Source organism: Parasteatoda tepidariorum, chromosome X2 (genome assembly GCF_043381705.1).
Source record: "Parasteatoda tepidariorum isolate YZ-2023 chromosome X2, CAS_Ptep_4.0, whole genome shotgun sequence".
Taxonomy (NCBI): domain Eukaryota; kingdom Metazoa; phylum Arthropoda; class Arachnida; order Araneae; family Theridiidae; genus Parasteatoda; species Parasteatoda tepidariorum.
In genome coordinates, this window is record NC_092215.1 from 54153273 (window position 1) to 54169777 (window position 16505).

A 16505-nucleotide genomic window follows, 5' to 3' on the forward strand; every position below is an offset into this window, starting at 1 on the left:
CAGACTTCAACAGTATTACAGCCTATTACGCAGACGATACTAGTATTATTATAAAATCCAGAAACCCAAACCTTGCTCTCATGAAACTACAAGAACACATTTATGAAATAGAAGAATGGTGCAGAAATTGGAAAACAGCCGTCAATGCCGAAAAATCTGAGATCATAGTCATACAAAAAAGAAGAATCAAAATACTTCCTCAATGCAAACCAAAGCTTTTTGATATTCAAATTCCAATAGTAAATAAAACAAAGTACCTCGGACTCACCATTAACAGCAAACTCACTTGGACCGACCACATAAAAAATGCAACAGACAAAGCCAATACAACAATAAATGCAATTCAACCTACCGGAATGTTTCACTTAAAAACAAAAAAACTGCTATACACTTCCATGATCCGACCCATTCTAACATATGCTTCTCCTGCTTGGGCCACAATTCCAGACCATCTAATGAAGAAACTGAACCAGTGCCAAAACAAAATACTCGTAAAATCAGCTGTGCCAGATGGTTCATTAGTAACTCAAACATCCACAAAGATCTCAAAATCCCGACTCTCTCCCAGCATATTTACAAAATTAATGCAGATTTTTATGACAGAGCTATCATATTTAAATTTGAAAACTTTAAAAAAGACAAAAACCTTAGACCAATAGCTGCACACTTCACCTCTGATACCGAAACTATCAACATAAGTAAAAATCTCCAACTCTAACATCAATAGTTCATAGCAATAGTTCAAAACATTAACAGATTACAATCTCAACTGCTTCAACTACAATACCAGACTTGAAATCTGAACCTAGTACCTAATGTTGACAATAGATTCACAGCCATCTTTTCTATAGCCTTGAAATCCAAACCTGCTACCTCATGTGGACAGTAAATACACAGCCATCTTTACTATAGCAAGTTGCTTAGAATTATTTTCACTTTCTTTTCAGTTAAACAAGCAAGGTGCTTGCTTTACAATATCAGTCACCCCAGAGACTCTGTATACAAACTGCTTATATTTTTTAATTTTACGGTAATTTCCCGATGAATGGGATATGGGTCTTCTGCGCAGTCCAGGTGCCCAGCTTTTGTTAAATAAAGTAAGTAAAAGATTACACTGAGACTCCCACTATTTTTATAATGACAGTTCCTTCTTAAGTTTAAAATTGAATCGATTACACTGAGAGGTAATTAATGTAAATATCGCTGTTCAAGTTGTAATGTTTTCTAATCAAGGTCATATTTTCTGTACATTTTTTCATGGCAATTACTGTAAATATCTCTGTTCAAGTTTGTATTTTCTCTAATCATGGTAATATTATTGTAAAGCTACCACAACGACTGCTTATATTCAAAATGTTTTTAACTCATTTTTGTAGTTTCATGATGAATGGGATAGGGGCCGCTGCGCGGCCCAGGTGCCCAGCTGTTTTTAAATAAAGTAAAGTAAGTAAAGATTACACTGAGATTGAAACTATTTTTATAATGAAAGTTCCTGAGTTTAATTGAGATTCTGTTGCAAGAGATTTTTGAAGATAATCACTCATTTCACTGTTTTTATGCAATTGAATAGTCAGAGCCAGAATTTTTTAAGTGGTAGGAAGAAGAATTCATTTCAGTTTATTATGCGATATGTTAAGGTCCTTTTCCGTGCTTCCAAAGGATCAAACATGCATACGAATATATACGCTCCTTCGACAAAAATCATTTTGAAAAATGATTTTTCAAGTTCGAAGTTCGGGTTTCGAATAATTTTGCTTAAAAACATCATTTTGAAAAAAAAAAAATCTGTAGAAAAAACAGATTCCTTCGAATGTACCTATTTCTTTCGGAGAGCTGAAAAGTAACTTGAATATTTCCCTTCTCTAAATAAAAACTTTCACTAAAAACAACAATGACTGATTATGAGATCGAAGGTTCGAAATCAAAGGAAAATTATACTTTCATTTGTTCTTATGAAATTTTCAGAATCATTTTCACGACCTAGATAATTTAAAAACACATAACTTTTTCAATGTACAATTTTTTTTTAATTGAAGCAGATTATTTAAAAAGAGATGTTTTAATACATCTTCCAACAATTGTGTATTTTGCTAAATATCTTATTAATTGGAAGGGAATAAAGATTTTTTTAAAATCCAAAACTAAGAAAAAAATAATCATTTGTTCATCTTATTTATTATATACCTGTTTAAATAGAGTTAGAAAGACATAAAAATTTCCAAAAGTATACATAATTTTGTCCACCACTGTATATTATACTTTACTAACACTAACAAAATATTTTCCTTATTTTCAGAATTTCTACAGTTGCTGGAGGGTATGGTAAAAAACATTTATAAAAATTTGTAGCGGTTGAAAGATTTTTGAGCAGATCAATAAAAGTTTCACAAACAAAATTTAAAAATAATAATTATTATAGAAACTCAGAATAAAAATTTTAAAAACCCAACAAAGATTCAAGATCGAGAAGGAAAGAATTTAAAAATCAAGGGAGATAAGCAAAAATTGTCGTAGGTTTGAATCTTATCTGACGCCATGAATTCTTTTTTTCTTCATTATTCTAATTTTACATTTTTGCACACATTTTTGCAGAATAAATTAGAAACTTAATATTAAAAACTTATTCAAATCAGCATTTGGAAATTTATGTAAAAGTTTTGCAAGATATGAATGTTAGTATTGGTTCCAATTTTTGTTAGCCATGAATATTTTTTATTGTAAAAATTTTGTGCCCTTACTTTTTTTGAGGTAGAGTCTTTTCAATCGTAGCAAAACCTTATGTTTTTACCCATTCCCTATTGAAGAGCCGTAAAAAAATATTTTGAGGAGAAAATAAATAAAAATTTATGAAAAAAGGGGGGGTATTTTTTATTATTAGGTATCAACTTAAGTTTAAAAAAAATCGAAACAGAATGATTTCACATTGATATAAACGGTGATAGTAATATGATTAAAATAGTGACAAGAGAGTTATCATATCTTTTTTTATTTTATTTTTAGATGAATCCAGATGGTTCAAATGTCGCATTATTTTAAAGTAATAACCACCGTAGTTCGTAATGACGCCGTAGTTCTAAAACGGACTGTGATTTTGTTTTTAAATTAAAATAAAATCTGAAAGTTAAGTATTTTGTTATCTTTAATTTAAATTAAAACTTTATATTGATAGTTTAAAGTAAATTTAATTTCGTTTTTTAATTTTTTATAGGACTGTAAAAAAATATTTCTATTAAAGATGGTGGACACGAAAATGTTTTTGTGAAAAAAAGTTCGCAAACGACGAAAACCTCAAATACGGAGGAACATCCGGGCTCATACATTTCATTTTTACTTATTTTTGAAACTAAACACATTTTTGTTTGGAAAATTGTTTGCAAACGATGAAAACTCAAACAGGAAGCGACATTCTGACTTTTCATTTCTTCCTGAAATTTAAGACAGTTTTGGGTAAAAGCAGTTAGCAAACGATGGAAAAAAGAAGTAATATTATTGTACATGCCTTTGATTTTTCACTTATTTCTGAAACGTTTTTGTGCGAAAAACAGCAAACGATGAAAACCTGAAATAAGAAGTGGCATCCATTGAGAATCTTCCTGGCAGTTGAGTTATTTTAAGAATCATTCTGTTAACATGTTGCATGCCATGGGGGTCACCGGTGACTGGCACTGAGCTGGTTCGTAGAGCTACGGGGGTCACTGGTGACCGGCAAAGCCAAGATTATTAGAAACACATAATTTGAGTAAATTTGTAATTTTTTTTTTAATATTATTATCGTTACTAAAATGGTTTGAAGAAATTAATGCAATATGGAACACACAAAAGTAGTTTTATTTATATACACAGCGATGCCAACTTGTCTGGACAGCGAATAAATATTTTCAAGTAGTAGTTTATTAATTGCGATTCTTGGTTTAATAAATTCAATTTAGTAGATTTTTATCCACCACTATTGCTAAACAATTCGTAGGCTTATATAATTCACCACTTTTTTCAGATTAGTCACCCACCATAATGTTGCATAATACAAACTGTTTTCATACACTGTATACTGTACTTTCATACCCAGGCACCCAATTTGTTCTAAATAAAGAAAGAAAGATTAGTCATGCTAAACCTTTTAAAAAACTAACAAAATCTGTCCAATATTTGCAAATTGAGTTAGTAGTTATTTACTGTGTGGCCAGACTGGCAAGCCATGTAAAATTAGAGTGGCATTCAACGTGTTAAACAATATGACAGTTGAAAGGATTCCGAAAGCAAAGATCTGAAATAAATATGATTTTTTTGCAAATCACTTATCGTTACAAAAAAAAGCTAAGTAAATATGACCAAATTTTACTTTTTTTTTGTTGTTCAAACTGATTTTTTATTTTGCTTAGGAAATGCGCAACTCTTCTGGTAAAACCACTTTTCTTTTATCTTAGAAAGGAAAGGCATTCTCATCTTTCATTACCCGCTGTGTGTAAGCAAGTATAATAAAGGGAATAAAATACGTAAGCCAACAAAAATCATTTTTCTCTTTTGCGACCCCTCTCACCGAAGGTCATTAGGGAGACCCCCTGTCGATTTTTCTTCTTCAAAGTTTTAATATGCGAATCAGTCTACCTGCTCTTTATATCAGCAATATTTGAGGTGGAAATATCAGCAATATTTTCCATGAAACCTTTCACACTGGTCTCTTTATATATTTTTATTTTTTATAACCGTCGTTGAGCAGTCGACCCATTTTTTTGGGTTTACGACTACCAATGTTCAACTCGGTAGCCTTGTAATTTTGAACCCAATCCAGAAGACAAGGGAACTCCTGAATCAAGAAGTGGGAGAAATTTTGCTTTCGTGGAAGACTTTTTGATGGAACTAACCCGTATAGAGGAAAACCAAGAAAACCTCCCACGGTCAGCCTCACGGCATGGGGAATTTAACCCATGATTCGTCTACTACTGAGGATATTTTACGTCAGCACAGTGGTTGATGCGAGCAGAGTATGAAATTCTTATCAACGAGCCATCGCTGGAATAGGAACCCGGTTCACGTCATTGGAAGGTGAACGCTTTATCCCTTGAAACACCACGTCTCGGTCTTTTTACATTGTAAGAATATGAATAATGCAATTATAGAGGGAATTATTTTTATGTAAACGTATTTTATATAATTAAATTTTTTGAATTCGCTTAACCCAGGGATAGGCAAACTTTTTTGGTCGAGGGCAAGAAATCGAAAGAAAAAAGTTTGGTGGGCCGAGTAAAAACTTATAAAATAAAAAAAATATGATATACTAGTTTTAATTTAAATATTTAATGAGATGAATGAAATTGTGATTTCATTTTTAAAAGTTCCTTATATTGAGGTTCGAAGAGAGATGTGCTTGTTTTAAGGAACGAGGCTGTTAGTCTGCTTCTGAAATGATCTTTTCTAAGGTTCATAGTTGAAAACACTTGTTCACATATATAAGATGAAGCTAGCTTTTGGTAATGATTTGTGAAACTCAATCTTTGTCATATTTAGGGACAACTTCTTCAGATGATTGTTAGATTTCAACTCAATTAATTTAAGCTGCAAATCCGACCTCACTGTTTCACAATTTACGTTGAAAGGCATGGTAAAAATATCTAATTCTGTTTGAATGGCACTGAAATCTTAAAATCTGCTATCAAATTCAAAATGGAGTTTTTTCAAGCCATCTTCATAGTTCCTAATATTTTCCTTATTTACTGAGGGTATTGAATTTAACCTCGAGAAATAAGACTAGTCGTTCTTAGCTAGCTGCCCAGCAAACAGATTAAGCTTCAGTTTAAAAGCCTTGAGATGGGCCCAGATATCATCGATGAATTGATTTTTCTCTTGCATTTCAACATTCAAGTTGTTCATATGACAAAGAAGATCTGGGAAAAATACAAAGTCTGAAAGCCATGCTGTATCTTCTAATATTTCGCACTCTGTTGAAGACTGTTTCTCATGGAAGAACGACACTATGTCGACCTTCGGCTGCCAAACTCGCTCAAAAAAACATCCTGCACTAAGCCACCTTACATTCGTGTAATACAGTACATCAGAGTATTCAGATTGCACGGACTGAAGAAAATCTCGGAATTGCCGGTGAGTAAGCCCACGAAATCGAATAGTATTAATAAGCTTTACTACTGCATCAAGCACAGGTTTCATATTCATTGCAGATTTACACAGAGCATCTTGGTGTATAACACAAAGTAGAAAACTAACGTTATTCCCGGGATAGGCCTGATTAAAGAGTCCAAGGAATCCAGATTTTATTCCTGTCATATTTTGTGCCCATCAGTCGAAATATTACATATTTTTGTTCTGGCCACTTTCAGAGTTAAAAACCCTTCCTGAAACTCACGAAAAATATTACATCCCGTGGAAGTTCTCTTTAAAGAACGCATGTACGCTAGTTCCTCTGTACTTATTATTTATATTATATTTTATTATTTATATTATATTCTAGACTTATTATTTTTAGCAATAGTGCATACTACAATGTAACTTGCATGCGTAGCTGCTCCTTGGACACTGTTTATCGTCCTGAAAAAATTTTGTTGCCTGATAATTCTTTAAGAAAACTTTCTTCATTTTGTCTTCTTTTACATTCAGACATTGCTCCGTAGTTGGCATTATTGTGCTTGGCTGTAAAATGTCGATAAATGTTGTATTCTTTAAAAACTGCTACAGCTTCATTGCAGATAAGACATACTGGTTTATCTTTTACAACTGTAAAAAAGTTCATTCATCATTGACTGCATGGCACCCTGAATCAACTTTGCGTTTTTTAGTAGCTATTTTGGGGATAAAAATTTTTACCAATAACTCAAATACGCACTAGCTATTTTATAGATTTAATAATTTCACCATTATTTACAATGACATTATATGTGTGCAATCTTTCCATATCCAATAAATAATATTAGAACTCTCGCCGGCAGAAAAATCCGCTCGTTGGAGCTTAAAATGCGTAGTCTGCCACATATGAAATACAATTCACCTATAATACATACCATATGTCTGCTCCTCGAGAAAGACAAACGTTCGTTGGAGCCAATCTACGGCTATTCTATAAAGAACTTCTGCTTTAAATATTTTACCAATTGAAGCTGTCTTTGCTAACTATTTCCATCAATTTATGTTTTGTAGAACAAAAATAGAGAAAGCAAAAAGGTCATCAGTACTTAGTTAAAAAAGAAAGAACAAAAATAGCTTTACACAAAATAAACAAGAAAGTTGATATATAATGTATATTGTTTACATTCGCATGGATCGGCAAGTTGAAATTCTATCCGCTGGCCGGATAAAACCTTCCGTTGGGTCGCAGTTGGCCCGTGGGTCGTAGTATGCCCATCTCTAAACCCTTTCCATCAAATTTCGATTAAAAATTTTAGTCATGCAACATTTTAGCAACTGCGACCAGCAACTCCGACCAAAGAATATACAGGGCATCCCGTAAAGCGTCTACGGGATCTATAAGCGCCTACGGGAGTAAGGGCACATCATAAGGGTTAAGGATCGCATATGAACCCATGGCTGGAAATGTCAGGGGTAAGTGGTAGCAAAGGTAGACGATGGGAAAGGAAACACAAACAAGAGAGTGGTTAATTTGAACCATATATATATTACACATAATGAATACAAATGGTGCACAGCAGCTTGAATGTTACAAAAGACGCTTGAGGTTTGCACCATCAGACGCCAAACATGCCTGGATTGATTACCGGACATGTTCAAACACACCGGGAGTTTTTTTGATTGTAGCAGCTGCGCCGGCGAATCTTGCCACGATATCCATTTCAGACTCAACAGGATCGCGATACACGACACTTTTGATGGTTCCGCACAGAAAAAAGTCAAGGCTCGATAAATCCGGTGAGCGTGGGAGCAATTGAACTAATCCACCACACCAAATCCATCGATGCGGGAATGATCTGTTTAAATGGTTTCGAATATCTTATCCAAAATGAGCTGGCTGGCACCCCATCGTGTAGGAACAACATGTTGCCTCTCACATTTTGGGAAACATCGGCAAGCAAGCCGGGAAGAACCTGCTCCAGAAAGATCAGCTTATTCGCGGCATTCAACCTGGATGGTTAAAGCTACGACCCGACTAAACAGTAGTCAAACAAACCCGCTCACACATTAACTCTGAAGCGTTATTGTGCCTCGTGGTGCCGTAAACCGTGGAGGTTTGTTGAGCCCACAAATGCTGATTGTGGTGATGGATGTGGCCTTCCCCATTAAATGTAACTTCATCATTGAACAACACATAAGCTAGGAAATTCTCATCACGGGCACTTTCTTATAGTAACCACATGTTCAGGATGGTCATTGGGAAGCAGTAACTGAACCCTTTGTAAACGAAAGGCGTGGAAGGACATTCAAAACACGCTGGATACTAGTACGAGACATTCTTAACTGAGAGGCAATAGCACGTATGCTGGTCCTTGGTTTACTCTCAACCGCATCCAGCACACTTTCTCCCCTCTCGACCGAGTGAGTCGATCATGGCCTGATCTCACTTGTCCTGCCACTTCCTAATGACCCGTCCTCACACAAATTTCATGCAGACGAGCAAACAAACTGTGGTGTAGTTGCTGTCTGTCTGGGAAGCGTTCTCGATAAATGCGTGCAGCGGCTCGTCTTTTACCCTCACCTATTCCGTAAGCGAAGTGCATGTCAGCAAGCTCTCCGTTGGTATAGCGTTCCATACTCTTCGTATGCTGCCTACCGCTCGAATAAGGCAATCTTCACTTACCTCTTCACTGTTCAGCACCACCTAGAGGCGTACGATGACATTTCCGGGCATGGGTTTCTATGCAATTCTTAATCTTTATGATGTGCCCTACCTCTCCCAGAAGTTTGACGCAACGATTACGAGGAATCCTGTACATAGGAGAGGAAGGCTAGCTTCCATAGGTATAATGTAAAGCTTCCTAAGGGTTGGTACGGTCCCTATTTAAAAAGAAAAAAAAAACATTTACGGAACCGGCAGCAGATGATCTTGAAACAGGTTTATACTTCCTCCCCCCCTTAACCACTACCGGGAGAAAGGAAATATATATTTTAGCCGAAATGAAAAGGTAAGCTTCCTCTTTTTTTATGGTTGGATTGTTGCAGTACTTTTGCACTATTTATAAATAGTATTGTGCTATTTATTAAGATATTTCTTTGAGAAATTGTTTATATCATAATTAAATTTGCTAACACGTTTTAAAATCAAACGAAATAATAAAATGGCTGTTGACAAGAGGCAGCGTACCAACCATTGGCATGTCCAACAACCGGTTAAGGTGATGTACCACATAATTGTCACATGGCTTCTTATACGCATGCGTTGGATCTTAGTAGGGGAGAGTGGGGTCAATTGTAACAGGGTACGATTGTAACAGAGCAAACATTTCGAGTGTCGGGTTCTAGATTTGGTTCCTAGGTGGCGCACAAGGTGTATTTAATAAATCTACATGTACACCCCTGATGGCAACCATTTTTATGTACTTTTGAAAGAGTTACATCACAAAAGATATTTTCACGCTACGTAAGTACTTTTTTTGGTATTAGAATATTATATTGTAACAAAGTAATTTTGTTTAAACAAATAAAAATTATTAACCGAATATGTAAGTGGACACCTTAATTAACATTTCAATAAAAAAAAATTAGTTTTGTTAATTAACTAGCATTGTTTTTAACAAATGAAGCTGAAATGGCGTCTTGGGGACAATTGTAACAATAAGTAAAGGGACGATTGTAACAGCTGAAAATAAATAATCTTATGTTTACAAACCATTACTTAACTCTTTAAGAACCACCAATAGTTTCCTATATCATTTATATTATGTTGCATGTGCATTATTTTATTTGTCACCTTTCACAGCATAAATTAAAATTTTTAACCCCTTAAAGTTAAAAGTTTAACCCTTTAGGTCTCTGCTCATTATTATTTTTACTCCTAAAATATCACTACTATTTTGATCAATAAAAAAATATATCACAACTATGATAATATGTATAATTAACTATGTTTTAGTTGAATTTATGAACTGTTACAATTGACCCCGTAAGTGGGGACAATTGTAACAAGTGCACGATTGTCAAAAATTGTTAATAACTGATATAATAACATTTAAAATAAGGTATTTTTTCTTTCTAGTAGAGGATAGTCTACTTTACTCGTCTGTCAGTCAATACTAATAATATATTGGATTTTTTGTTAGTTAAAAATAGTTAAGTAAAAAATGTTACAATTGACCCCACTCTCCCCTACATGATGCTCTTCTAAATCTGAGTATGTTGCTTTCTTTGTAAGTTGTTTTTCTGGTATAGCAACCTGTATTGAGCAGTTAGTTGCGTATTTGAAGGTCTTTGCTTAGTGCAAGCTAAGTGAAGAGATATATTTTAATCTTCTGTTGCTTAAAAAAAAGGGGTTGCTGAAAAGCTAGCAGTTTACATTTTTAGTGGTTTGTAATATTTTAAAAACCCGACAGTATATTCTGCACCAGAAAAGGGTCCCGCAGTGGACTGATCGTTAAGACACGGTTCCCAGCAGATCACCGAAGTCAAGCATCACTGGCTGCGGTCAGTGTGCGGGTGGGTGACCACTTGGATCAGTCTGCGTAGGTGTGCGGTATTGGTCCTCGTTAAACTGTGCTACCGTAAAGTGCTCGACTTCGCGCGCAGGTCGTCGGGCTACCGAAGCGGGGGTGCCATCCCCTCCGCAGAGGATCAAAATTGTGATGGCATGTCTTCGGATTATCCTCCGGGATGTTTCCCAGACCGTCGCCAATAGCCCATTGTGCAGCTCTAGTGCGACGTAAATTAACAATAACAAATAATAATAGCACCAGAAAAGGTAAACAAGTTCTCAAGATATGAGAAAAATATACAAAAAATTGAAGCTAAAATTACGAGGCTTTCCTGATCAAATTATTGGAACTATATTTTCCATTTCATGGCTATTCCCATATTTTGATTGTCAAAAATTCTTCGAAGAAAATTAAAGGTATTTTATGTTGAGAGATTATTTTATTTGCGGTAGATTCTGTTAATATTTAGAGCTACTTAGTTAGCATATTTGAGATCCAATTTTATGCCATTAAAATTAGTGAAAAACTTATTATTTGAGATAAAAGTTATTCAGAGTGCTATTTTGTCTTGTTCACTGTCATACATTGTAGTAGATGTTATCCAGAAGTTCCTAAAATATTCCAATTGTTAGCATAATAAGTTTCTATATAGACTTTGAAATATTTAAAAATTTCACTGCACCATTATCAGGTGTTATGTATTTGTTTATATATAATGGATTTATTGGAATTACATATATTTAAAGTCTTGTGTGCTTCATTTAGGCTTATAAATCTTTGTCAAATAATAGAAGGGCAGAGAGCACCACTATGGAGAGAAGGATAGCACGAAGGTACATCCGGGGTAACAACGGGATTCGAACCCGCTACCTCCATGATTTGCACAGCTTTTGGCGGGCGATACCACTCGGCTAGGGAGGCCCCTATATTATAGAGATCAAAATAATTGCAAATCAAAGTTATTGAATAAAAATTATATTGGTAAAGCATAAAATTTACTACCTTTTGAAATATTCAAATAAAATCAAGCATTATAACGTTAGTCATGTATGGATTGTGCTTTTAAGAAAATATAAGGTGCCTTTAGAATAATATAGTAATAATGTTGAGCAGTGTTTAATACTTAACAGTTAATTTTATATGGTTTCCATATTTCGTGAAAATGTTTAGGTATAACATTCAAACTAACACAAAAGAATGATGCGTAGCTTGAATAACTATTTAAAAATAGCTTATTCTTTGTGAAAGTTATTCTTGTATGACATTTTTTAGAAGACAAATTTGTCAGAAACATTTAATTTTATACTTAAAAAAAGAACATGTTTTATCTATTGTAATTTAAATAATAAGTTCAGAAAATTCGGTTATTAAACCCGTTGTAGCCTATATTGATAAATTTTTGTATAAATAAGATTGAGTCTATTATTATTGCATTTTGTATCTTTGTTAGTAAAAAGATATAAATATTAGGTAGTTTTTAAAGAAAAATGTTCCTATCAAATCAATAATTTAATGGTAGCCTGTTTGGATATCTAAGTAGCAATTAACCTGCCCAACTAATCAACTCTAATGTTTATACTATTGACATTCACGAAATATTTTTGACGTTTTAATGTCTAGTCTTCCATATCACTCATAATTATATCCTTCTTTAATTTATTTATTTATTCAGTTTTTTTTCAACAGAGTTGTGAAACAAACGTATTTTAGTTTGGAGTTATAAATATAAAAACTTATTTACTATATAAAATTTTAAACTTTGTCATACTTATGAGTCAAACAAATTTTAGTTTCGGAATGCAAATGATTTGAACATTAAAAACTAATTTATATAAAATTGCTTGTGAAAAATAGCCTTTTAAATCACGGCATAATTTTGCATGATAAAAGTTTTTATTTTTATTTTCCAAGTTTCTTTTTAAATAAAAATTTAAGAATTGAACATTTTAAAGAACAGTAACTTCAGTTCATTTCAAACTAATCACAATAAATAAGTAAGAGGCGGCATAATTTTGCAGATTACTATAATAAAAGTAAAAATCCAAATTTTTTTGCTTTAGAAATTTTTCGTTAAATAGAAATTTCAAAAATTGAAAATTGTCTTAAAGAACTTTGGCTGATTTCAAACTGGCACAGATATATAATTGATTTTATAAGAAACAAAGTAAGTTTTTCTGCACCTAAGATATTGAAGGCTACATAAGAAAACGCTTTTGCCAAGAATATTTTTATGAAATTTAACTGAATCGGGAAAACCCTTTTGCACTAGTCTGTAATTACTTTGTAAATAGAATTCAAACAAAGAGAATTCAATTAAAGTGATATTTACAAAGGATGCTTTGATGCAAAAACTGGTGAAGAATAAATTATTCTTCTAATTTTATTTTATAACCGTCGTTGGACAGCTGACCCGATTTTTGCGTTTACTACTACTAATGTTCAACTCAGTATCCTTGTAATTTTGAACCCAGTCCGGAAGACAAGGGAACTCTGGGATCGAATATTGGGAAAAAGTTACTTTCGTGGAGGACTTTTTGATGGAACAAACTCGCATTTGCGTTACAAGGAGAGAAAAATCACGAAAACCTATCACAGTTAGCCTGACATAAAAGGGACTCTAGCACATGATCCGTCTACCACTGAGGATATTTTACGTCATCACTGTGATCGGTGCAATCCGGATGCGGAATTCGTATCGACCAGCCATCGCTGGGATTCGAACCTGGTTCCTCTCATTGGAAAGCGAACACTCTATCCCCTGAGCTATTACGGATCATAAATGAATACTATTGCAAAAACGCTTGTTTTGACAATCAATTTATTTTGTAACAATTTAAAAAATGCCTTCTTATGTTCTGAACAAGTGAATCTAGTATGTCAAATATGCGTTTTATTGAAAAAAAGTGATTTAATATTTAATTTATGCAACAAATAATAAATTAATCTATTTTCAAAGCTGAATAAAAATTTAGTATATTTATCTATTTAGATTGGTAATTGGATGGTTGGGATTATTTTAATTTTATGTTAATGCAGGTAGAAATTTTTCTTTTTAGCTACTACTTTATCGTTTTTTTGTGGAAAAAAATATTTAAAAATTTTTTAAAATAAATTTTTTAAAATTTTTAAGACCCACTTGAAATAAACTTATCCCTCTATGTAAGCTCATAGTTGTCCTAGAATTTTTTTTAATTTTTTTTTACTGGTTGCAACATTTATAAAAATCTTTTTCGCAAAAGGGATAGAAGTTGACAGTTTTATATGACTTAATGATGGTTAAAAGACTTGTATGACTTTTGGTGCCAAACATATTAAAACGACGCAAAATGATAATCAAATAAATAAATAAACATGAAATAGCCGTTGTATTATTCTTAGAGCAATAGTAAATTCAAAAGTCAATACGATTAATTGTTGAAATTAAAAGCTGAATCAACTCTAGAAATTTGTTCAGTTTTGGTGTTTCTAAATTCTTTTTACTATAAATAGAAATGTAATAAAGAAACAATGAATAAATCATATTCTGATGATTCGAAATATGGAATTCTGATGGAATATGGAATTCTGATGATTAATAATTAAATTATTATGGATTGATGCCAGACATAGCAACTAACTTACTGTTTGTACTGTTTTGGGTCAAATATTTGAATTGACTGTAAAATAACAAATCATTTTCTAAAAATTCAGCTACACTTAAAAAATCCAGCTAAGATATGTTGTGATAGAATTGACTAAAAATAACGTTCACAAATAATAAAATTGATAAAAAATCTAAACGCGTGTAAGAAAAAGGATTTCAAAATCAGTAAAATATCAGTTGTCAGTAAAATATCAAAGAACTGACTGAAAATAAGGTTCAAATATTAAAAAATATGACTCTCCAGGAAATCCAGGACAGTACATTAAGAGAGGAAAACACTTGATGAAGTTTTCCTTGAAATAATTTGACGAAAAAAAATCGTAATCTTATGGGATAATTTAGTCTAAAAAAATATTTTAACTTTTAGGTTTCAAAAACAGCACCGATTGCTCTTTTTAAACTAAATACAGTGGTGGCAAAAATTGTGGAAACTTTGAAATGTTTGTTAATGTGCACAAAAGAAAATCTCGTTTTAAAGTGAATGTGATACCGAATTCAATTTTTTAAGAACAAAATTAACCGTAACCTTTTCTATAAGCAAAGTTAAAAAAATAAATAAATAAAATTAAAAAAACATAAAAATTTCCAAAAGTGTATAGAATTTTGGTCACCACTGCACAATTATTTAAATTGTTACACAATGAAAATATTTTGAAAAATATTTGTCTAAGTTTCTGGTGGTAGCTAAGATATAGCATTAATGTTTCAATCAACTAGATTTACACCAGTTCATATAAATTAAGTAGTTCATATAAATTAAGTAAATGTTCATATTCATAAACTCCGATAAATGGTTATTAAACGAAAACTCTATCTCTTTCAAAATTTCTTCTTTAGTTCAGTATCACTAGAAAAAATAAGTTTCCCATACTTCAAATGTTGGAGCGTAAATATGTATGAATCATTTAGATGTCACTTAAGTCAAGGTTAAAATGGTCTATAATTCAAGAAGAAAAAAAGTACCTCTTGGACACTTTAAAATCGTGTATTTGATACATGAGAGGCAGGTAAATGATAGGTTAGAAAAGAGCATAAAAAGAAGACTGAGTAGCTTGACGGTTTGTCTTGCCTAGTTAATCATCCTTATTTCAGCTGATCCAATTTTTCTGCACATCTGTTGATTGTGATTTTTTGTTTGATTAATCGAATTGTTGCTTTATTTGACATTTTCTCTCACGTAAATTTCGACCACAGTTTACTCTAGACCGTCAATGTAATATTCATATATATATATATGTCAATTTATTTTGTAACAATTAAAAAAATGCCTTCTTATGTTCTGAACAAGTGAATCTAGTATGTCAAATATGCGTTTTATTGAAAAAGAGTGATTTAATATTTAATTAATTCAACAAATAATAAATTAATCTATTTTTAACGCTGAATAAAAATTTAGTATAGTTATCTATTTAGATTGGTAATTGGAGGGTTGGGTATCCGTAGGATTTGATTATTTTAATTTTATGTTACTGCAGGTAGAAATTTTTCTTTTTAGCTACTACTTTATCGTTTTTTTTGTGAAAAAAAATATTTAAAAATTTTTTAAAATCATTTTTTTAAAATTTTTAAGACCCACTTGAAATAAACTTATCCCTCTATGTAAGCTCATAGTTGTCCTAGAATTTTTTTTTTACTGGTTGCAACATTTATAAAAATCTTTTTCGCTAAAAGCGTCTTTTTCGCAGTTTTATATGACTTACTTTATGATGGTTAAAAGACTTGTATGACTTTTGGTGCAAAACATATTAAAACGACGCAAAATGATAATCAAATAAATAAATAAACATGAAATAGCCGTTGTATTATTCTTAGAGCAATAGTAAATTCAAAATAAAATTCAAAAGTCAATACGATTAATTGCTGAAATTAAAAGCTGAATCAACTCGAGAAATTTGTTTTGTTTTGGTGTTTCTAAATTCTTTTTACTATAAATAGAAATGTAATAAAGAAACAATGAATAAATTATACAATATCTAAAAAATAAAACTTTTCTCATTAAATTTTATGAAAAATCAGAAACAAATATTAACCCTTTCAGGCAGAAAATTTTTATAGTTATTCCCTTCAGTCGGAATATGCGGAATATGCCCTATAGCTTTTCTTTTAGAAAGCAAAAATCCTGGAATTCTGATGATTAATAATTAAATTATTATGGATTGATGCCAGACATAGCAACTAACTTACTGTTTGTACTGTTTTGGGTCAAATATTTGAATTGACTGTAAAATAACAAATCATTTTCTAAAAATTCAGCTACACTTAAAAAATCCAGCTAA

General features: G+C 32.3%; 1 protein-coding gene across 1 annotated transcript; it reads right to left on the reverse strand.

Moving 5' to 3' along the window:
- Positions 1 to 5745: 5745 nt before the first annotated feature.
- Positions 5746 to 6279, reverse strand: LOC107443593 (general transcription factor II-I repeat domain-containing protein 2B-like). The gene has a single exon (XM_016057513.2). It carries the CDS (start codon positions 6277 to 6279, stop codon positions 5746 to 5748), a length of 534 nt encoding a protein of 177 aa, XP_015912999.2.
- Between the last annotated feature and the right edge of the window lie 10226 nt (positions 6280 to 16505).